General features: G+C 36.2%; 1 protein-coding gene across 1 annotated transcript; it reads left to right on the top strand.

Annotated features, from left to right (window-relative positions):
- Window positions 1–2174: 2174 nt before the first annotated feature.
- On the top strand, window positions 2175–20870 carry LOC136817964 (uncharacterized). Its single transcript, XM_067074313.1, has 7 exons — window positions 2175–2415; window positions 4384–5069; window positions 6304–6429; window positions 15186–15437; window positions 18825–19358; window positions 19881–19994; window positions 20601–20870. Exons 1-7 carry the CDS (start codon window positions 2308–2310, stop codon window positions 20722–20724), a joined length of 1944 nt encoding a protein of 647 aa, XP_066930414.1. The 5' UTR covers window positions 2175–2307; the 3' UTR covers window positions 20725–20870.
- Window positions 20871–22691: the final 1821 nt, after the last annotated feature.

The raw sequence follows: 22691 nt of genomic DNA on the forward strand, positions 1-22691 counted from the left end.
ACTGTGTAAATAAGCCATCCTAGCTGACATACAACGTTGTTTCAACGCTTATCTAATGTTCACAACGTCTATAAAACGTTAGATGAACGCTAAAACAACACTGTGTGCCAGCTGGGATTTTACCCATGGGTAATCAGGACTGATTTCACCCCATAACGATTTCCCCTTGGTCAATCTTAAATCTACAGAAAGTCGTTATCGAGGTGGTCCTGATTCCCAATGCTATCTTTCGACCTCGGAATGGCCTATTCATGATATGCACCATTGCAATGTCTTCCGAAATTACATCATTGACCCAATAGCCGATTGGTTGTAAGTGACGTAAAATCAGTCAATACGTCACTTTCAACCAATCCGATGTTGGGTCCGTGGAAGACATTGCAATGGTGCATATCATGAATACTCTCTCCAAAACATTAACGTAAAAATCCAGTGGTACCAAGGGAATGTCCTGTCAAGCAATAAAGGTGTCTTTTCTAAACCTAGCCCTTCGGGCTTTAAACTCAATGGTACGGTAATTTTACGAGACCATAATTCTAATTTTTTGTATTTAGAATAAAATCAAACCTCCTAACGGAAAACGAACGCACATTGATTTTTGATAACCGGGTATCAAGGGTGTATCTAAATAACGGGCGTGGCAGTGGTGAATTTTGTTTTCGTTCAAGATGTTTGTCAAATAGCAAACTATTAATTAAATTTACGAGGGTGATTTTAAGCATGTAAGTTTTTTTTATTTTAGATTTGTTCTAGTTATATTTTTGTTTTGTGTTTACGTCTAAAATACACCTTTTCGAACGTAGCCGCCAATTGTCGTGCAGGCATTCGTTTGTCCGCTTTATCCCACTAAAACCGATCCAGTCCTTTTTCGCACCTATAGACAATATATAAGTGTGTCAAAAAAGAATTGGATCGAGTTTATGGGGATGGTTAAATAATTAAATGGCACGCGCCTGGTCGCGCAACTACGGTCGAGAAGGTGTATAGCTTATGTTTCTTGTGTAAAAAGAAGTCTAGAATATATATTATCGACTATGGTTTAGCCAAGAAAGAGAATCTCTTCACGTGTCAATAATTATCAACGTTTTTGCATCACTACGTCCATATAACGTTAGATAAACGTTGAAACATCATTGTGTGCCAGTTGGGTAAAACCACTATCCCTTAGTTAGACCAATAACCTCGTAGTTGCAGTGCCGTAGCAACTGGGAGGGGGCAAGGGGGGGGGCTATGCCCCCAATAACTTTTTTAAAAATGGTTATTTTGCAAACTGCAAAGATTTGATTGATTTTTATGTTGTTTTTTCTCGAAAGCATTTTGTTTGGAATGCATTTGCAAGCAATCTAGAGCTCAAATTTTCAAAATTCCTCCTCGGGCCAAACCATGGTTGGCCCTCCGGGTGTCACTAAACTTTAGCCCCCCCCCCTCCAATATGAAAATGCTTCCTACGGCACTGGGCTGATATAAAGCCAATGATTTCCAAGCGGCAAATTACACCATGATTTTATCCCATTGGAAACTGTATGGAAAAATTGCACTTCAAAAGCCATCTTTCATCGCGTTTTAGATGAAAACTGTTGATTTCTTATCCAAAGTAAAATTCTGATAGCTATTTCAGCGAGTGAAGATGTTTATACTGAGCACCGACTGAGCAATTCATAATATTCATGACGTAATGTTTCCTACGGAAAGACCCCGGTTTCTGCCAGCAGTGGCAAATTTTTTACAACTTTTGGCTAGTTTAAATTTGCCACTACTGGCTAAAACCGGGGTTTTTCCGTAGAAAACATTACATCATGAATATCATGAATGAGACGGGGGTTAGCTTTATATGAAATCAAACATAAACAATGATGATATTCAAAAACTGTGAGTGAATAATTCGGTAAGAATTTCATTTTCGTTTGTTATCGGTCGGTTAGTGATGACGCTTTCAAAATCAATATGGAAACTGCCCGGGAAACTGTTGTTAATTATGCAACTAATGATAATTAATTTATAATTGATTAATTAATTATTTGCATAATTAACAACAATTAGTTGCATAATTAAGTCAACAGTTTCCAGATAAGGAAATTCTGACGTCAAATATCTAAACAGACTATTTGACGTCACTTACATAATTTCAGCGCTAAATGTACACACATTGCAAATTCCATCCAGTCACACTTTTACCATCACAAAAGCGACACTCGACTTGTTTGTTCTTCAAATCTCACCATCTAACGAAGAATTTACCATCCTACCAAAATATCAACTATCTTTTACTATCCACCAATCAACGAAGCATATTTCAAGCATATATTCATGCCAAAGGACAAACGTTCGTTTTATAAAGAAGCGTTAACAAATTCTTATTATTCAAATATCGACGGTGTTCATCAAGATCTCGTCGCAAGTATCATCATGGAGTCTGTAAGTATATTTTTTACTTTCAAATTTTTTGACTTGTCTCAAATAGCTGTTTTATCATTGAGTTTAAAGCCCGAAGTACTAGAGTAGAATCTCTAACCCTTCCCTAGCAAGAAAAAGTGAAGCCTCTTTTTTCCTATCTAGAACGCGCCTAAAACACACCGCAATCATGACGACGAACTGTATCTTTAAATCTAGCGATAGATTTTACTTTCAATCCGGCGTTTGTATAAAAACCACGCGTGGGCGTTCTGGATGGGAAATAAGTGGCTTCGTTTCCCGTCCGGGAGTCTCGAGTCTAGCCCTTTGGAAGTCAATGTGTTATATGATAATGCATTATAATAAATGTTACAGTAATATAGCTGTTATACGATAATTTGAATTAGAATGCTCCCCAGTTTCATTTACCATACCCTACTTCCTTTTAAATTAAATCGTTTAGCCTCCTAGTTTAAAGTTGAGTAGCATGAAAGACTGTACTTCTATGCGCGCTTCTATGCTCACTGGCAGAAAGTAGTTTAGTTTGAGTAACATGAAAGACTGTACTCAATGTTAATGTTAATGTATATATTCTTTAAATTAAAGTCGAAAAAAGTGTACAGATCTGTACTAGCTTTACCTTTTAAGCTAATATAGTTAGACTGCCTATTTACAAAATGAATCATTCATCATCATCTGTAGACGATTTATATTCTATATACATCATCTGTTGATGTCCAATCGTTGACAATTTCTTCTGTAGAGTATTTTGGTTCATTATAATTTGAAAATATTTTTGTTTGGTTTTGTAATTTTTTAATGATGCGTAGCTTAGTTCTTAGGCTTCTTCTTACGCACCAGTTGAAGTCTTTATTGTTTTTATCTTTGTTAAGTTTTTTTGCTTGTTCGTGCATCTCCTTTATCTTTTCCGTTCGTTGATTGTGAAATCTTCCGTGATACTTACCCATGTGTAAATTCTTCATGATGAGATCTTTGTCATGCTGACTTCGGAGGGTGACTTTAAGAGGACGGTCATTCTTTGTTTTCCTGGAACATTGATGTCCGCCAGGAGTCCCGGAACCGAATTATGTCATATTTTACTCCATTTTCTTCTTTTTCCTTATCTGGGCCTGAATATTCGAGAAACCCGTGAACGATGATATTCAGTTTCCTAGAGTCTATGTCTCTCTTTTAACTTTCTTCCTTCCGTTTTTGTTCTTCGGTAGATCTTAAGTCTTCTATGTGCTTTCGGCGTATGTTTTCTTTGATGTCTCTGTCATTATTTCTGCTGCGTGCTTAATCTCCTCCTTTATCATGATTCTTAGTCTTTTCCTCCATTTCTTGTAGTTTTCTTGTCATTTTTTATGGAATCACGGGTTGTGGTGTTGATGTTGACCTCGTTGTTCACTTTTATGTGCGCTTCTATATTGTAACTCTCAACCCTTCGAGTATCCTTGGGGAAAACGAAAATTCTTTGATAACTTATGACATATTAATCAAATTGAGTTGAAGTTTTGAAAGTGTGTAAAAAATATGAATCGGATAAAAGATTTTGGCATCATTGATATTGTCAACGTTTGTATGCGAGATGAACCTAGCGAATCTTCTCTAGTACTGTCACCTGAGGTAATTAACAAATGAGGGAGGTGCCGTCGTCACTTGGTTCATTGATGTAGGGTTCGAACCTTCAACCTCCAAGAGGCGTGTACACATTTTATAGGGTTGACCCGGGTAAGAGTTTGTAAGTAGGTTTTAAGTCTGCGACCGGAGGCGACCTGATGGCTCTTCTTTTGATAGGTATCTACCCGAAGGTAGGGAATGCGCTAGTCTTCTCTCTGGATTGCTGCTTACCCTTGATAAAAGTTTGTTAAATTTCCAGGTAAAGTAACGCAAATATACTTAAATGACTCTAGTGTATTCAAATAACCAGAAGACTGATTCTTATTCATTCTCGTTCAGATATCACGGTTATTATTTTTTCCTTTAAAACAGATCGCTAAGATGAACCAGAGCACCCTCAGCCAAAGAGGAATTCAAGATGCAATCAAACCTGAAGTTATTGCGAATCCAGTTTCTGAAGTAGAGACTATCCCATTAGTCGAGCATGATGCGACAGCTACCGAACCGCCTGTTCCCGTCACGGAGGAGCCATTACCGCCTGCTCCCGTCACGGGGGAGCCATTACCACCTGTTCCCGTCACGGAGGAGCCATTATTGCCTGTTCCTGTCACGGAGGAGCCATTACCGCCAGTGGGTGACAGCGCCCTACAAGAAACAACCCCCAGAGAGGTGACAACGCCCATGGTCGAACATACGGGTGCGACACCTACTGAGATGCCTGGTCCTGCAACAGAGGAGCCATTACCGCATGTGGCTAGCAGCGATCACCAAGAAATGATAATCGTCGGAGATGTAACCATGCCCATGGTCAAAGACTATGTAAATGGAATATTGCTTGCGGCCATAGAGATAGTCAGAAATGACCCACCACCAATGACAACCGAGCCGGTTCCACCAGTTTCCACTGAGAATACAACACCCAGTGTTGATGTACCTCCACCACCTACCGCTGACAACCCTCATGTGGTCATGGAAACAAACCCGCTTCCTACTGCTCATCCGAATACACCACCAGCTGCGGAAAACATTCTCGCTGCAACGGCGGGAAACCCACCAAGGTAATCACATTCTACTTTTGTTCTAGAATATTCTAGAAATGGGATGAAATTAAAAGTGATATATCTTTTAAAAGCTTAAAGTTTACTCCCGCGTGATGTGTTCAGATATATGTAGATATATAATATGGAGGTGCTAAAGATTTGTCTTAAAAAAGGCCCACCCCTCTCTCTAGGCCATTACTTGTACTGTCCTATGGTATGGTGTTACAAGTTCTAGAAAAAAGGCGCTGTAAAAAAAAACAATTCTAAAATCTTTACTTTACCTACTGGATGATGGATGACCTGAAACTTGCATCAGATTAAAAAAATTAAGAACCGGAAAATCTTTTATGAGCCTTAGCTGTTCTTTTTAGTCCTTTGAGCCTAAAATGATCGAATTATATTCTTATTTTTAGGCAAAACTGGATTATTTTAGGCTTAATTATATGGTTGATTACATTTAGCTTAGATTTGTAAAGGACGAGCGGGGCGATAAATCCGTAATAAGCTTTTTTGTAATCGCCCTGATGTAAACAAAAATTTCTATTGGTTGAAAGAAAAGTATCGTACGATATTTTGATTGGTTAACAAAATATCGTACGAAATTTTTAAGCCAATCAAAATAAGAGTGTCAGTCGAATTATTTTTATAGTTTCGAATGTTTTTATAAGTTTCGAAAATAATAGCGATTGAGTGTTCTTCAATTCTTTTTTTGACCATATAATTAACGTGGAATAACATGGTATTCTCTCACTACGTTCGGGCTATTTTGAAATGTTTCAATGAACCTCGGGGTTATTAATCCCAAATCACCCTCTAAACCATGTTATTAGTACTAATATCCTATTTTACTAATTTGGCTCTTCATTTACACACCCCTGTCTCACAACCCCGGTGGAAATTTTTTTTTAAATTCCTATTGAAATCCCAATGGGATAAAAATTCCTTTGTTACAAGGTTAAAAAATACAGTGGTAATGGTTTTGAAGTACAATTTTTAAACATTGAATTTCGAATGGAGATAAAATAAAAGTTAATTTCCAAGTGGGGCTGAAATTCTAAGGAATTTTCCCAGTGGTCTGTGACACAGGGGTATATTTACTTAGAGTTTTATCCTTCCAGGCTCAGCATTTTTCTTAAATTGTACATATATTTTGGCATTTTTTGAGCCTCATATTGTTCGTATAAGATTGTTCTTATTTTAAAAGAGTTTGATTTTAATCAAGTCATAAATACATTACTTTCCGTTTATTTAGAGCCACCAAAACGTTCATGGAACGATACTCTAAATCATTACACAGTTTAGGGATATGGGCTGGGATATCTCTCATTTGGATGGTGAGCATCTTAGCTTGTTGCATCCTCACTGAGGGATATTTAGGGTAAGTCGTTTTCTTTTTGTTTATTATTTGTAATCGAATGTCCTTGGTGGAAGATTTTCGAGTAATTAATTAGCGGGGGTGACGGCTATTATTAGGTACCCGAGAGTAATCAAAAGTATTTTCAATTGAATTGAAAAATAAGCCTAAAATGTACTTTTTGGAAACTCATTGTCGATACAGCTGAAACTTCATAGATATCAACTGAGATATTGATTTAGGTTTCTGGTTTTGGAGTTTTTGAACTCGCTCAAGGCGTTATTTTCAACAGTTTACCTTTACAAAATTGACTCGATCCATTCTGGTTTAATTGGTTCCAAGTTATAGCACTTGTTACAAATGTGCCATGATGGAGCTAGTCAAATGTTACCGGTGTATTAGTTTGAATTTCTCTACTGACCTTTATAAACCCATTATAAATCACTCGATATGGGTCAATTCTAATTCAATTGAATTTCGCGTCGTTAAACCCTTCAAACCAGGCAGACGTGTATACGCGTTTTCATTGTGTCATTATATCGAGTCCCAGACTTAGGGGTATAACTCTTACCCCAAGCATCTATAAATGAGTCATATATAGAAAGTCATAAATTTATCAATTAGCCCAAAAGCAACTTTCTCGTCCGAACTTTAAATTGCTAAAAACGAGGAACTAACCAAAATTCTCAATTTATTTTGACCGAGATTGTAGAGGGTAAACATTGCATTGGAAAGTCATTGGTGTAAATTATGAGGGAGGTTTTTGCATAACCAATTTGATTTAGTTATGCATTTCCTCGACAGTTCACACCTGTGGATTCATCATAAGCAGGTTTGTTATTACATATGATATACTTGTATATAAGTCGGTGTTTTTTTTAGAGTGTACCAAACTGTCTTTTTTGGGTATCTCCTGTTTTAAGGCAACCTTTCTTAATGAAAACTTCATAGATATCAACTGAGATATTGATTTAAGTTACTGGTTTTGGAGTTTTGAACTCGCTCAAGGCGTTATTTTCAACAGTTTACCTTTACAAAATTGACTCGATCCATTCAGGTTTAATTGGTTCCAAGTTATAGCACTTGTTACAATTGTATCATGATGGAGCTAGTCAAATGTTACCGGTGTATTAGTTTGAATTTCTCTACTGACCTTTATAAACCCATTATAAATCACTCGATATGGGTCAATTCTAATTCAATTGAATTTCGCGTCGTTAAACCCTTCAAACCAGGCAGACGTGTATACGCGTTTTCATTGTGTCATTATATCGAGTCCCAGACTTATAACTCTTACCCCAAGCATCTATAAATGAGTCATATATAGATAGTCATAAATTTATCAATTAGCCCAAAAGCAGCTTTCTCGTCCGAACTTTAAATTGCTAAAAACGAGGAACTAACCAAAATTCTCAATTTATTTTGACCGAGATTGTAGAGGGTTAACATTGCATTGGAAAGTCATTGGTGTAAATTATGAGGGAGGTTTTTGCATAACCAATTTGATTTAGTTATGCATTCCCTCGACAGTTCACACCTGTGGATTCATCATAAGCAGGTTTGTTATTACATATGATATACTTGTATATAAGTCGGTGTTTTTTTTAGAGTGTACCAAACTGTCTTTTTTGGGTATCTCCTGTATTAAGGCAACCTTTCTTAATGAAAACTTCATAAAAATCAACTGAATATTGATTTAAGTTTCTGGTTTTAGAGTTTTGAACTCGCTCAAGGCGTTATTTTCAACAGTTTAGACAGACAGACAGACAGACAGATGCCTTCCCATGCAAGGGGATAGGCCTCACCAAAAGGTGAGGATCACAGCACCTCCTAAAGCTAAAGTGACCACAAAAAGTATATAACTAAGATGAAAAATGAAACATACTAAAGTAGAAAAAAAAGGGTAATCTAACTAGAAAAAAAAAAAAAAAAAAAAAAAAATTATATAGACAAATTTCTAATCATTGCATTCCATTCCAAACGATTTCCAGCCATAACAAACCAATTATCAACATTTATACCACATTTAGACATACATTTTCGAATTGAACGACCATACGTCATCTTAGGACATCCCCTGGGTCGTTTCGATACTACCCATGAGGAAAGCATTTTCCGAGGAAGACGATCCCAGTCCATCCTACTCACGTGACCAATCCACCTCAATTGCTGTCTATAAATATACGTTTCGATAGATTCGAGCCCAACACGTTCAAGAAGCTCATCAGTTGAGATTCTATGTAGAAATGTGTGCTTTCGATTTACTCGGCACATACTACGTATACAACCATGGTAAAAGCTACGAATCTTTCTCAATAAAGATTCCGTCATGCACCAACATTCACTACCATAAAGAAGAATTGGTAAGATTAACGAACGAAATATTGATCCTTTGGCCTTATTGGTAATATCAGATGATGCAAACAAACATTTTCTCAACATTCCAAAAGCACCACTTGCTTTGGCAATACGGGTATCCACATCCTTTTCATCGGTACAATCGTTGGTAACTATACTACCAAGGTAACAAAACTCGTCAACAATGGGCAAATAACGCTTTTCATCAATAATTACATCAGATAAGTCGACATTATCAAGGGTTTCAGGGTTGTCATACATGAATATCGGTTTTGCACAGAACAATATCTCCGTTTTGGAGTCTGACTTGGGATTTATTGCACCGGTATGAATTTCCATTCCGAAACGAAACGATCAAAGTGGACGATTATTGAAGTAGCTCCCTGTTGGATATGATCTCGACTCTCAAATAACAAAGCCGTATCGTCTGCATATTCCGAGTCTGGAAGCTCGAAATCTTCTCCTTTCGTGGTTGTTCTACGACCGGTCATTACAAAATCACTCTTACTCCGAAATATGCAAAACGGTATACCACAGGATAACTTCCAGGTTTCAATCATTGCGGTAATGTAAAAGGTAAACAATAGCGGTCCCAAAATATCACCTTGTTTCACACCGACGATGCTGTTAATGGTACGGACTACATCGCCTATAACGAATTTCACAGTGAAGTCAGCGTGTAAAACTATTAAGAGATTTATCAATTTCAAAGGTACTCCATATTTCTCAAGTACCTTCCACAAAGCGATTCTCGGAACACGGTCGAAAGCTTTAACTAGATCTAGGAATAAAATCCAGGTCTCCAGTCCATGTTCTCGTCTTTTCTTTATGGCAGTTTTAACGGTAAACACAGCATCCATACAGCCTCTACCAGGGCGGAAACCTGATTGACTCTCATGATCTAAACTTTCCTCAATCGGTAGAAGTCTACGATGTAGAATAATTGCAATAATTTTATATGCATTTTCAAGGAGCATGATTCCTCTGTAATTTTTTGGCAAGGAAAGATCTCCTTTTTTCGGTAACACATTCTCGGGTAAGTTATGGCATGTCTTAAAATTACCATAATTTTTAGATCGCATTAGTCGACAGAAAATGACCAAACAAATGACTGAACATGAAGGGTACTATGATGTAGTTTCTAACCTAATGTGTAACCTAATTGTTTTTTCGCTGATTTTCGCGAAAAACCGCAAAAACTGATTATTACGTAATAATCGATGACGTCACTAAAACTAAAAATTGAATTTCTCAAGAATGGTTTATCCAATTGTCTTCAAACTTTCACCAAAGATGTATCTTACTAACGTCGATTATTTGAACAATATAATGTTTCAAAATTTTGATGACGTCAGCAGAAAATAGGATTTTTCGTTTTTTACTAATTTCTGCTGACGTCATCAAAATTTCGAAAGAATTTTTTTTTCAAATGATCGACTTTAGTAAGATACATCTTTGGTGAAAGTTTGAAGACAATTGGATTAACCATTCTTGAGAAATTCAATTTTTAGTTTTTGTGACGTCATCGATTATGACGTAATAATCAGTTTTTGCGGTTTTTCGCGAAAATCAGCGAAAAAACAATTAGGTTACACATCAGGTTAGAAACTACATCATAGTACCTTTCGAGTTCAGTCATTTGTTTGGTCATTTTCTGTCGACTAATGCGATCTAAAAATTATGGTAATTTTCAGTTTTTGAGACATGCCATAACTTACCCGAGTTAAGCCTGCCAATGTTCCATTCTTTAGGTACTGTTTCGGTTACCCAGAAATCAGTTATGATTGATTTCAATATCTGGAAAATTTCTTGGCTGTCGATAATTATTTTCCACGATTGGGTCATCACTCCAGACTCTCCTGGAGCTTTATTTTTCAACTTTGAAATGGCAGTCCTTATTTCTTCATCCGAGGGAATTTCATCACAGCTTTCGAAGACCGGTCTTTGGGACAGGAGATCTAAGACAGTTTCATCAAAATTGACTTGATTTTCATAAAGTTTTTGGAAATGATCTTTGAAAACGGTAGCGTTTTCATCCGGGGTTTTGCATAAAGTACCGTCTGGTTTTTTCAATTGCTTTTGAGTCACCGGTTTAACTTTTGACAGTCCTTTTTTTTTTAGCAGTTTCACATTGTCCCAAGCAGTCTTAGTACCGACAGTTACATTAGTTGCGTGAGAGATGTAATGGAGCCACTTATTTTTGGCACTCCTTACAGCCACCTTTACTTTAGTTCGTAGTAACCGTAATCTCTCTTCTGAAAAACGAGTTCTTTTATTGAAAACACGTCTCATAGCCTCATTTCTGGCATCTATGAGAGCATTCAAGTTCTTTTCGTCAAATTTGAACCAGTCTGGTTGAGCTTTAGCACGTCTTGGGAGAACATCGGTTGCTGCTTTAGACATGGATTTTGATAGTTCAGAGTATTTGCAGGCTGCATTAGTGTCAAAGTAGTTTTTAATTTTATCAAAGAATTTACGTTTGACATCTGGATCAAGTAGATGGGAGTGGTCGAGAGCAAGCAGTCGCTGACGGTTATCGTTTTTCTTTTTAAGACGTTTCATTAAGCGGAGGGTAACAAAAGTAGCATTATGATCACTATCTAACAGAGGCGAGGTGATTCCAGCATCGATACATCGGACGAACATTTCTCTGTTGACAAAAATGTGATCGATTTGGTGGAGATTTTTACTACGAGGATGCATCCATGTGCCGTATTTCTTCTTTTTGAAACACGTCGTAACAACTTTCAACTCTTGAATTGCAAGATACGATAACATTCGTTTTCCAGAATCATTAACGTGAGATATACCAAAATTACCGAGCGGGCCTGACTCCTTCGATCGATTCACGCCCATACTAGAGTTGCAATCACAACCAATCACTAAAATATCATCATTTCGTTTTCTGTTCAAACACGTTGTTAGGTAAATCAAAAATTCGTTCCAGGTATGTTCTGTTCTGGGGCATTTCCTACCGGGGCGTATGCCGATACCAAAAAGACACCAACATCTCTGTTGTGCTTATCTCTCAATAATAAACGAATAGCTAATACTCTAGGTCCGAGATCAGAGTGAGTTTCGAGACCAGCTGCATTCCAAGCGTCAACACCATCAGGATTCAAACAGATTGCGACTCCTTGGGACCCTCTACGGTAGGTTGCCTCATTTAGACCGGACGATATGAGGCGATATTGTTCGAAATCTAACACCTCCTGACCTTTACGCCAAGTCTCCTGTAAGCATGCTGCTATTGCATTTCTCTTTTTCATAACGTGACATAGCTCAACAATACGGGCATCTGTTTTCACTCCACGTACGTTTTGTGATAGAAAAGTTATTTGTTTCATAATCAAAGAAAGTTTATACGTTTTTGTGGTTCACCTTCAAAATACCGTCCATTCTGCTGGTGAGACAAAACAGCCAGTTGAGCAAATGTTCAACATCCACCAATACGGGAGATCCAGATGGATCTGCGAGAAGTACCAGTCTCTTGATGCGAACTGCCCAGTGTTCACTCTTGTTGCATGTTGTTATTTGCTAGGTGTGGTGGATCACCCCACTTAATGTGGCGGATTTTCTTTCACCACCACACCTTTTCTTTTTAGTGAATCTTATCCACTAATTCTTAATGGAGTGAATTTTTTTATCTGTCAACAGTTTACCTTTACAAAATTGACTCGATCCATTATGATTTATTATGTTCCAAGTTATAGCACTTGTTACAAAGGTGTCATGATGGAGCTAGTCAAATGTTACCGGTGTATTAGTTTGAATTTCTCTACTGACCTTTATAAACCCTTTATAAGTCACTCAATGTGGGTCAATTCTAATTCAATTGAACTTCGCATCGTTTAACCCTTCAAACCAGACAGACGTGTATACGCGTTTTCATTGTGTCATTATATCGAGTCCAAGACTTAGGGGTATAACTCTTACCCAAAGCATCTATAAATGAGACCAGGGTGAAAAAACTTCTTTGGAAAGGTGTGGTCTAGAATCGAAGTCATAAAATTTGAGAAAAAAGGGAAATTCCTACGAAATCTTACAACCACAAACGATTTAGAAGCGCCCTAAATTAGGTTGGAGTTTTAACTCTGAGTTTTAACGCTAGACTTAATACTACTGAGCATCCAAAAGTCCAACAATGGTCAAATAGGGCTCAGAATATAGCCTGAAAGTCTATAAACCCCTCCTGAATTGAAATATTTAAATAAATTTATCAATTAGCCCAAAAGCGACTTTCTTGTCCGAACTTTAAATTGCTAAAAACGAGGATTAAACCAAAATTCTCAATTTATTTTGACCGAGCTTGTAGAGGGTTAACATCGCATTGGAAAGTCATTGGTGTAAAGTATGAGGGTGTATGTATAATAACCAATTCATTTAGTTATATATTCCCTCCTCATAGTTCACACTTGTGGATTCATCATAAGCAGGTTTACCGTGAAGTTGTGTAATGTTAACAAACTTGCCAATTTTGCCATAGCAACTGTCTGGTCTGCAAAGTATTAGTAACAGTAGTAAGTTTAACCCTTCACACCCGGCAGACGGTGTATACGCGTTTTGATTTTGTCATTATACCGAGTCCCAGACTTAAGGGTAAAACTCCTGACCACTTAATTTAAAAGGGCATAAACCGGGTACCTTTTAAAAAGAGCATAATATGAATTACTTTTAAATGGTACCAAAATCATTATCTAACTCTCAAGGTACTTTTATGCTTATTTGAAATTTTGGATTTCAAAAAAAAAATTTCAAAAAATGTGTCGCGCTGGAAAGGTGAATTCCTTTAAGGGAATAAATTAACGCGAGAATAAATTAATGCGAGAATAAATTAATGCGGAATAAATTAATACGAATGAGCCACATTTTAAACTTTATTCATGATAAAATCACAGCAAAATTATTGAAAAGGCGGAATTTATTAATGCAAATTGACCAATGTTAGGAATTGCGGAATTGAATGATGCGAATTAGGGCCAAATTCGCATTAATTAATTCCGAATTAATTTATTCTGTATTAATTTATTCTCGCGTTAATTTATTCCCTTAAAGGAATTATACAGTAGAAAAATCCGAATTATTGAAGTTCGAATAAGCGAGATTCTGTACTGTAAATCATTATTTATGTACAACTTGATATTGAGGCAAGCATCTATAAATGAGACCAGGGTGAATAAATATCTTTGGAAAGTGAGGTGTGGTCTAGAATCGAAGTCATAAAATTTTAGAAAAAAGGGAAATTCCTACGAAATCTTACAACCATATAAACGATTTAGAAGCGCCCTAAATTAGGTTGGAGTTTTAACTCTGAGTTTTAACGCTAGACTTAAGACTTCCGAGCATCCAAAAGTCCAAGAATGGTCCAACAGGGTTCAAATTATAGCCTGAAAGTTTATAAACCCCTCCTGAATTGAAATATTCAAATAAATTAATCAATTAGCCCAAAAACGACTTTCTCGCCCAAACTTCAAATTGCTAAAAACGAGGAATTAACCAAAATTCTCAATTTATTTTGACCGAGATTGTAGAGGGTTAACATCGCATTGGAAAGTCATTGGTGTAAAGCATGAGGGCGGATGTATGATAACCAATTCATTTAGTTACACATTTCCTCCTCATAGTTTACACCTGTGGATTCATCATAAGCAGGTTCATTATTACATATGAAACACACTTTAAAAAAATATGAGGCTGAGAATAAGAAAATAACATTTTTTAATTTGGTTTGTTTTAAAAACCTTCCAATCAAAACAAATGTTTTTTTCTTTGGATGAAAAATAGGCTGATTATGTCAAAAAGTTTAGAAACATGTAAGAAACATTTGAGGCTCAAAAGGCCGATTTCTTAAGAAGCATTGAGGCTGCTTGGTAAAACTAGTTTCTTAAAAAAAAACGTGTACTTGCATATAAGTGGATTAATCTTATAAGGCAATTCCGAGAGTTTGATAGCCGGAGTACTCTGTAGAACACTCGGTGCGTATTGTATATTTGATAAAAAAATTCCCGTATGAAGTATGATTTGCAAATAGCAACACTTCTCTCGTCGTCTCCCCTTTCTCTCCCGCACTTCAACAGAACCTCTGGGCAATGAGTTTTGAAATTATCGGGTCTGTGTACAGATTATAACCGGAGTCGATCGGTAGCGTTGTGGGTCTTTCAAAAATTGATGCAAATTTAGTATTTTGGTACCCTCTTATTAAGTACTGCGTGATGTAGCAATTACACAAGCAAATTGAGAATGAAAAAAGTAAGCCACTTATGATCTATCAAATACGAAATTCATTTGGAAAAAAGGACGAGATTAAGACACTTTATCCAACACTGTCTAAACCTTACACGCCTCGATTTCCCTATTAAGTACTATGTTAAACTAACCAAACCTTTTTCCAAAACCTAACCCGTTTCCTTTTTCCTTTTCAGCTTCTTCCCGGATGTACCAGATGGGACCACACCACTAACACCCGAGCTTGAACCAGAAACCGAATCGCTAACGCCCCACGAAGACTACACACCCGCCCTCATTACCACCATTTGTATGGTCACCGTGGCGTGTGTTGGCGGCTTCTTATTCTGGAAAAAACGGGCCATGGTCCAATCCCGTGTGCTCCGGCTGTTGGCCTTTGGCTCCTTTGCCTTGGTAACATCAGCTGTCGGTGTAGTAACTTATGCCCAGTAAGTTAATCTCTTGTTTTTCTCTACTTGGATTATTTTCCGCTCAACTATATACATGCATTCAGAAGATTATAGTGGCTGAACTGAGGACTAAAATAAAAAGCCCGTTTTATAATATCTGGTGAAAGTATTTCATATCCCTTATTAAAACAAAAGTCAAATTATTGGAACGGCATTAGAACAGGGCTCTATGTAAAAAGGGACAATGGGGATTCTAAATGGCAGACCTCTACAACGATGTACACGCTTTTTTATAAGAATATCTTCTATAAGAATACAGTATCAGGGTGAAAATAGAGAGAGAGCTGTGGAGGGAGGGTTATTGTTTGTTTCCGACCTAGGTACATTCGGACCTAGGTCGAAGGATGATGATGATGACGAGGGTGAAAATTGGCTAAATCGCAAAGATACCATGAGAATGCCCTCTAGGGTGAATTTCACAGAATTTGATAAAAAATATTGATATTGATACAGTCATTTCGTATTTGGTTAACAGAAAAATTGCTTGAAAAATTGATAAATTCTGTAAATTGAAGCTTCGAGGAAGAAGAAATGTTCACTCAAAAGTCCAAAACTCTCAAATTGATCATTTCTCATGTGTGTAAAAAAGTCAAGTCTAAAAAAGTAAGAATACGTTAAGAATATTCCACCCTCAATTTTGGTAATTTCTTAAGAATACTTGACCCTCATCCAAAGTATTGTTGTGTGCAGATTTGTAATACCTGTGTAGATTTGCAATACTTTCTTCGCAGATTTGTAATACCTGCGCAGATTTGTAATAAATTTTGCGTAAATTTGTAATACTTGAGCTGCGCAGAAATGTAATACTTCTCTGCGCAGATTTTTAATTTGGAATTTAGATTTTTACTTCGAGGGCATACCAGTGGATACCCCTTAAAACCACATACCCCTTAAAACCCACAATGTTGCATTTTTGGCTTTCATAACTACCAGATTTAATTTTATGTGGTATGTTTCACTTTTTTACAACCTCTTATAAATGTTCTTTCATAAAATACCAAATTTTACGGATTTTAAAGATGCTAAAGTATCTTAAAATTCGAAGTTATTCAAAATTTTATCAAAAATCCCTTCAAAAAATCAGGTTTTTTGGACCTAGAAATTACACAATTGAATTTAAGGTCATAAACACCTATACTTTTTAGATACCTATACTTATGGTAGGTATGAAAAAATCATTTTCATCTTCGTGAATAGACCCCAACGAAAATGACAGGCCCTTAAAATTCTACTTTAAAGCACTTTTATGGTGATGATCAATAAAATCTGAAAATCGACTTTCTCAAAACCTGGTCATGTTGCATACCAAAATGTCACAAATTTGATGGAGATTTAGAAAAACATTAGAACCATAGGTCAAAAATGAAGCGAATGAAGGTTTTGGCCTTTCGTAGCCGTTTTTGACGAAAAAGCCACACACAATTGCATTATGGGCATGAAATCCTGAAAAATGAAAATATTGTTGTGGGAATGAATTTCTAGCAAGTCTTTGAACCATTGAATCACGAAGCAACACCAAATTTGTATCCATCAGCTTGAGTATCCCGTTAGCAAGGGTCGGACTTTGTGGTTTTTAGCCTTATTTTTGTAGGTTTTAAGGGGTATTTTGATTTTAACACATATTTTTGAGATCATTTAGGTACTAATGGTATATTCATAACATTAGTAACTTTACAGTGAATCACTGTTCAAAATTTGAGGTCAAAAGAACTTTTTTGTAAAAAGTTATTCGAGAAAAACCATTTTGTAGGTTTTAAGGGGTAAATAGCTAAAACTGCACTTTTTCACTTCCTCGTGAAAAACTGAAAACTGTTTTCTACAAAACATCACTGCTAGGGAAGACAATCATAGACAACGTACTTTCAACACAAAAAGTTTCAGCCTTACACTCCAACTAAACAATGAGATAGAGGGTTCCACTTTTTATTGTGGGTTTTAAGGGGTATCCACTGGTAGTATGTTTCCCACGAAGAAAAGTTTCGAAAAAAAAAAGACTTAGAAAATAATCAGAAAATCACACAAAGGTTGTATATCTTTTGTATGAACATTAACTTTATAAGAAACGAATCAATATATTTTAATCTAATGGAAATTGGCTTTCGGCGCTTGGTTCTTTTAATGCAAATATGGGATTTTGCTTATCTTAAGTATTTTCATTTTTCTTATAAGTATCTTTTGAAGCAATTCTTATAAAAAATCATATCCGCGCTATTTTCATGAACAATTTTTATATTACCAGATAAATTTCTTATAAAAGCACTGCTTAGAAAAGGAATATTAATTGATTATTTATTTCATGTGCTCAATAATCACAACTTTATTTGGGTATTATTTTATAAGTCTTTTTTAATGAATTTCGTTCGCATAATAGAATTTGGTTCTACCAATGAAAATATCAAATCCAAATTACAAATCTGCGCAGAGAAGTATTACATTTCTGCGCAGCTCAAGTATTACAAATTTGCGCAAAGTTTATTACAAATCTGCGCAGATATTACAAATCTGCGCACAACAGCACACTATTCTTATAAAAAAAGCGTGAAGAAGCCAACGTCAATCTAATGTTCACAACGTCCGTATAACGTTAGATGAACGTTGAACCAATACTGTGTGTCAGCTGAGATGTGACCAAATAGGGTTTAACCTATACGTACAATCCATGCCATAATATATTTGCACTTTTGGCTAATTTACCATTTTTCGAAAATTGAAGTTCGAGCGAGAATGTCAATTTCAGGCCCTCAACTTGATTTCATCGATTATTTCGATCTGGGAGGGATTTATCGGTTTCTAAGCTAGATTTCAAGCGCTACTGGACCATTTTTGAACTTTTGGATCCTCATCTTAAGTCTCTTGTTAAAACTCAGAGTTAAAACTCTACCCTTCCAACCTACTTTAGAGCACTTACAAATCGATTGTGGTTTCAAAACACCCCGGTGATTGAATTTCCCTTTTGTGCCAAGTATTTTGTCACTGATTGTATATTAGTAAATTTAGCCGGGTTTTTCTCGAGGTAGGGCTGTAACTGTGAAGCCTATACCTAGACTCCATTCACTAATTCTCATATCTTTTTACCAATATTGCACTTTAACAATATTGTCTGTCTGCTTACTTTACTATACGCTATAGCGAGTTTATCTATTCGAGATAAATCGAAGGAGACGGTATAAAGTAAAGTTGACATGTCTCCAAAATCACAGTCCACTCTGCTCGACGACGGTAAAAACACCAAAATAACCGTCGTCTGTTTAAATGAGCAAAGAAGATAGAGCAAAAACATCAATTATATCCTTCACTTACACCACTTCGATACGTAAACCCGGTTATATAACAAAAATGAAAGATCATTATTTCTTCTCAATTTAGAATAATCACCAACAACGAACAATCAACACCAATAGTGCTTGTGGAAGAGATTTCAACCGAAGAAGAAGAGATCACTAAATATGCGGATACTCTGTCATATGTTTGCATTGCTGGTGTAGTGACATGTTTGATTGGATCGTTCATTAAATCAACACTTTTGAAGGATTATGAATTCAAGTCCATTCTTATCACACATATCGAAAAGATTAACCGTTGCTTGACCTACATTAAAACTGTGATGAATAAATACAATACATTGGTTGGTTCGTTCATTAACTCCAAACTAAATGACTACAATTTGGGTTCATACCTCAAAACAGTTATTACCTCTATCTCTCACTCCTACGTTCAAGCTGTAATTAAAAAATACAATGACGGTTCATTTCTCAAGACCTTCAAAATTAAAAATGTTTTCAAAAATTACCAAACTGTTGGATCTAAATTGAAAGTTATTACTCTTCTTGGAATGGCTGCTCTAATAATTACGACTATTGTTTCGTGCTGGTATTTTGATGTATTTGGAGACTTTTCAAGGTGAGTGGTACCAGCAATGCCCTCAGTTCCTGTCTCATGACTGAATTTTACATTCCGATGACCTGGAATTTAAGAATGCAAGTGTGTTTGTAGATTGGAGATTTCAATAATTGTTTTTTACTCTCATCTGGCACTTGATATAGAAATTTTTTGACACACTAAAAAAACTCTGAAGGGAAAGTTTTCAACATCTGGAAGGTTTAGATTGCGGAATTTCGCATCAAGGAAAGCCTCAAACCTAGCCCTCGTTTTCGGGGATTGTCGGGTCCAACCAAAATATTTTCATTCTGACGGGCAAAGGCCGTCGAGCCCGACTGGAGATGAAGTACGCCCAACTATCGATCCTCTCCGTTGGGATTCAGGATCCTCTCCTACTCCTTTGAAGCTTTGAAGGGCGTGGGCGGCCGCCAATACGGCATCGAACCATCAGATAATCCTTACGCCAGACAAACCAATATCATCCATTCTCTAGTCTCATTCGAGATCCCATTTCTAATTATTGATTTTCCATTTATTTTTTAGCTTCGAATCACTCACCGAAAAGAACCGCCCTCTAACACCATCAAGCTCTTCGCTGAGTTATTTGAACCTTGAATGGTTTTCTACTACCGAAACCGAAGAACAATCATACTTTGGGTAAGGAATTTTTTATCATTAATTATACGTTTAATTTGCATACAAAGAGGTTAACTTCAAAAATAGCACCCTTAGAGTCTAAAATTCCTGAAAATATACTTTTTGTGCGGTACTCATTCTTTTACACTTACGTTTTCGGTTTTTTCGACGAGATATTAAAAGCATCCAAGATTAATCAGTCAATATAGGAAGGTCGTTTGGTGCACAATTTAGCTTTAATGTTTATCCAATGATGCATGCTTTAGAAGAACAATGCAGTAGCGTAGTTTTAGAGTAAAAAGGTTTCTTCTTCGTAGTAACAGACTAACTGGGAGTTCGATAGACAATAGCAAGTTCACTTATGCTTTGTTGTGCTTTATGCAGCTGAGTTAGTTATTGTCCATTTGTTTAGATCCTGACTGACTGAGGACGATGGTAAATCAGAGCATTTACCACGCTTTCCTTGCGTCGCATTTACGATTTTTCATTGCAACGCAAAATTATGCGTTGTTCGAGATTTCATTTACTCTTTCGTTCTCAAAAGAGTGGATACATACTCCTTTTGTTTTGATATTTTGAGTCAGTTCTGAGTGCAAGTTTAATAATATCATATTATTGTCATTTTAGATGGGATTCGATGATTTTGTCCTTGTTTAAATCAACACCACCACCACCGAAAAGTATTTTGACAAAGTTTATGGAATTCTTCCGCCCTGAAGAACGCCCTCAATCTCTAACACCATTCTGGTAGAAGTTCCACTGCCAACGTCATATACAAGAAATCGTTCAAAAACAACAACAAAAAGAAAAACAAAATGAAAAATGAAAAAATGAACAAGAAATCGTTCAAAAACACCAACAAAACGAAAAACAAAATGAAAAATGAAAAAATGAACAAGAAATCATTCAAAAACAACAATAAAATGAAAAACAAAATGAAAAAAATGAACAAGAAATCATTTAAACACATCAACGAAACAAAAAAAATGAAAAAATGAAAAAAAAAATGAAAAAAAAAAGAAAAAATGAAAAAAAAATGAAAAAATGAAAAAATGAAAAAAATGAAAAAAAATTACAGAAAAAAAAATAAACACTGACAAAACCGAAACCATGTTGGCGACGGCAAAAAAGATAAAATAAAATAAAAATTTTTAATCATGATTCTTGATATGCGTGAGTCAAGATTACGTCGTTTTTCATAACGGAAACACCCAAAAACACCGGAATTTGACCCCTGAGTGTTACTAAAAATAGCAACTCAGGGGTCAAAATCCCTTTTTTCTGGTATTTCCGATATGGAAAATGACGTGCTCTTTGACTTACGCATATCAAGAATTTGAAACCATTTTTAAATATCGTGGAAACTTTGGAAGCAGAGCTGCTGGATAGTCTTTATGCTTGAACACAATCAGTATACTTATCTTAATTTTAATTGTATATAACTATTTACCCGTTAACTCGTTTTATAAAATATTTACCCTTCTATTTTTTGTTAAGAAATATATATTTAGGAAATCAAAATCATTTCAATTGTGCAAATTTACTTGATAATTATCAAAGCTTAAACTAAAGGCTTTTTTGGGACATGAGAAGTTTTTTTCGCGTTGGTGCAATGCAACATGCTCCATCCCCCCACCAACCTGAAACGCTTTCTCGTGCGTCCACCCGGTTCTTCTTTCTACCAATAAAAGTGGAGCAAAATTGATTCGAACCGATTTTGCACCATTGTCCCAGGGACAAAATCAGCGTGTCTTTCGGGTATTTTCCTCACTTTTTGTCCCATAAAAAAAAAAAGGAACCATGAGACACGCACTTTATTTCTTGTGTTGGTGGGATAGAGCATGTTGCATTGAACAAACGCAAAAAAAATTTCTCGTCTCCCCAAGCCTCACAACCTTCTCTGCTTAATTCGGTTTTTTAATACCCGCCCTGGTGCCTGTATACTTAACATAACACATTTTTTGCCTAGGATATCAACTTTAAAATCATTCATTTTACTGACATTCAGAATTTGAAGATAATTTGATGTAGTGTCGTATATTTTGTAATCCGATCTCTATTTTATGTTAGTTGCCTTCTCGGTGCACATTGTATTTATGCACGTGTGTACTATTTGAAAGACCAGTTTATGGTTATACTTTAAAATACAACATGTAGCGCTGCTAAACGTTAATTCTTAAAACATTGTAATGGCTTCTTTTTGGGTTTAAAAGATACTCCCATTAAAGATGGCCGATATAGATTTTGTCAAGGGATATATAAAGGTCATACAAGTTTTTAATTGGGGAAGTAGAAAAGGGTCAGCAAAATTGATATCGGTTATTATCTCGGGCACACTTATAACGATCCCAGGTCATTGTACTCGCTGTACCAGAGTGTATCTCACGTTTATCGCTTCGTACACTCTGTGCGCATTATCTGTCTGATAAAAAAATTCCCGTACGGAGACCTCTGCGATGAAGTATAATTTATATATAGTAACACTTCTCTCATCGTCTCTCCTCTTTTACCAACACTCCATTGCAGCGGTCGGTTTGAAAAATTTTAAATGAGAAAAAACAATGACAACAGACCCTCTACGGCAATAAATTTTGAAATTAGCCATAGATACTAGATTCATTGGCGTTTCGAAAATATTCAAACCACCCGTGATCGACTCAAACCAAATATCTCACCTTCACTGAAATGAATCCACTTTCTACCAGTTTCTTGAAATTT

This window comes from Clytia hemisphaerica, unplaced genomic scaffold, assembly GCF_902728285.1.
Source record: "Clytia hemisphaerica strain Z4C2 unplaced genomic scaffold, Clytia hemisphaerica genome assembly, whole genome shotgun sequence".
In the NCBI taxonomy this organism is placed as follows: Eukaryota; Metazoa; Cnidaria; class Hydrozoa; order Leptothecata; family Clytiidae; genus Clytia; species Clytia hemisphaerica.

What these genes read in the sequence shown, in the direction of transcription:
- LOC136817964 (XM_067074313.1), top strand. Translation starts at nt 2,308, where the DNA reads ATGCCAAAGGACAAACGTTCGTTTTATAAAGAAGCGTTAACAAATTCT. An exon ending in ACGGCGGGAAACCCACCAAG is followed by an intron (nt 5,070 to 6,303) that starts GTAATCACATTC and finishes CCGTTTATTTAG; the next exon opens with AGCCACCAAAACGTTCATGG. An exon ending in CTCACTGAGGGATATTTAGG is followed by an intron (nt 6,430 to 15,185) that starts GTAAGTCGTTTT and finishes TTTCCTTTTCAG; the next exon opens with CTTCTTCCCGGATGTACCAG.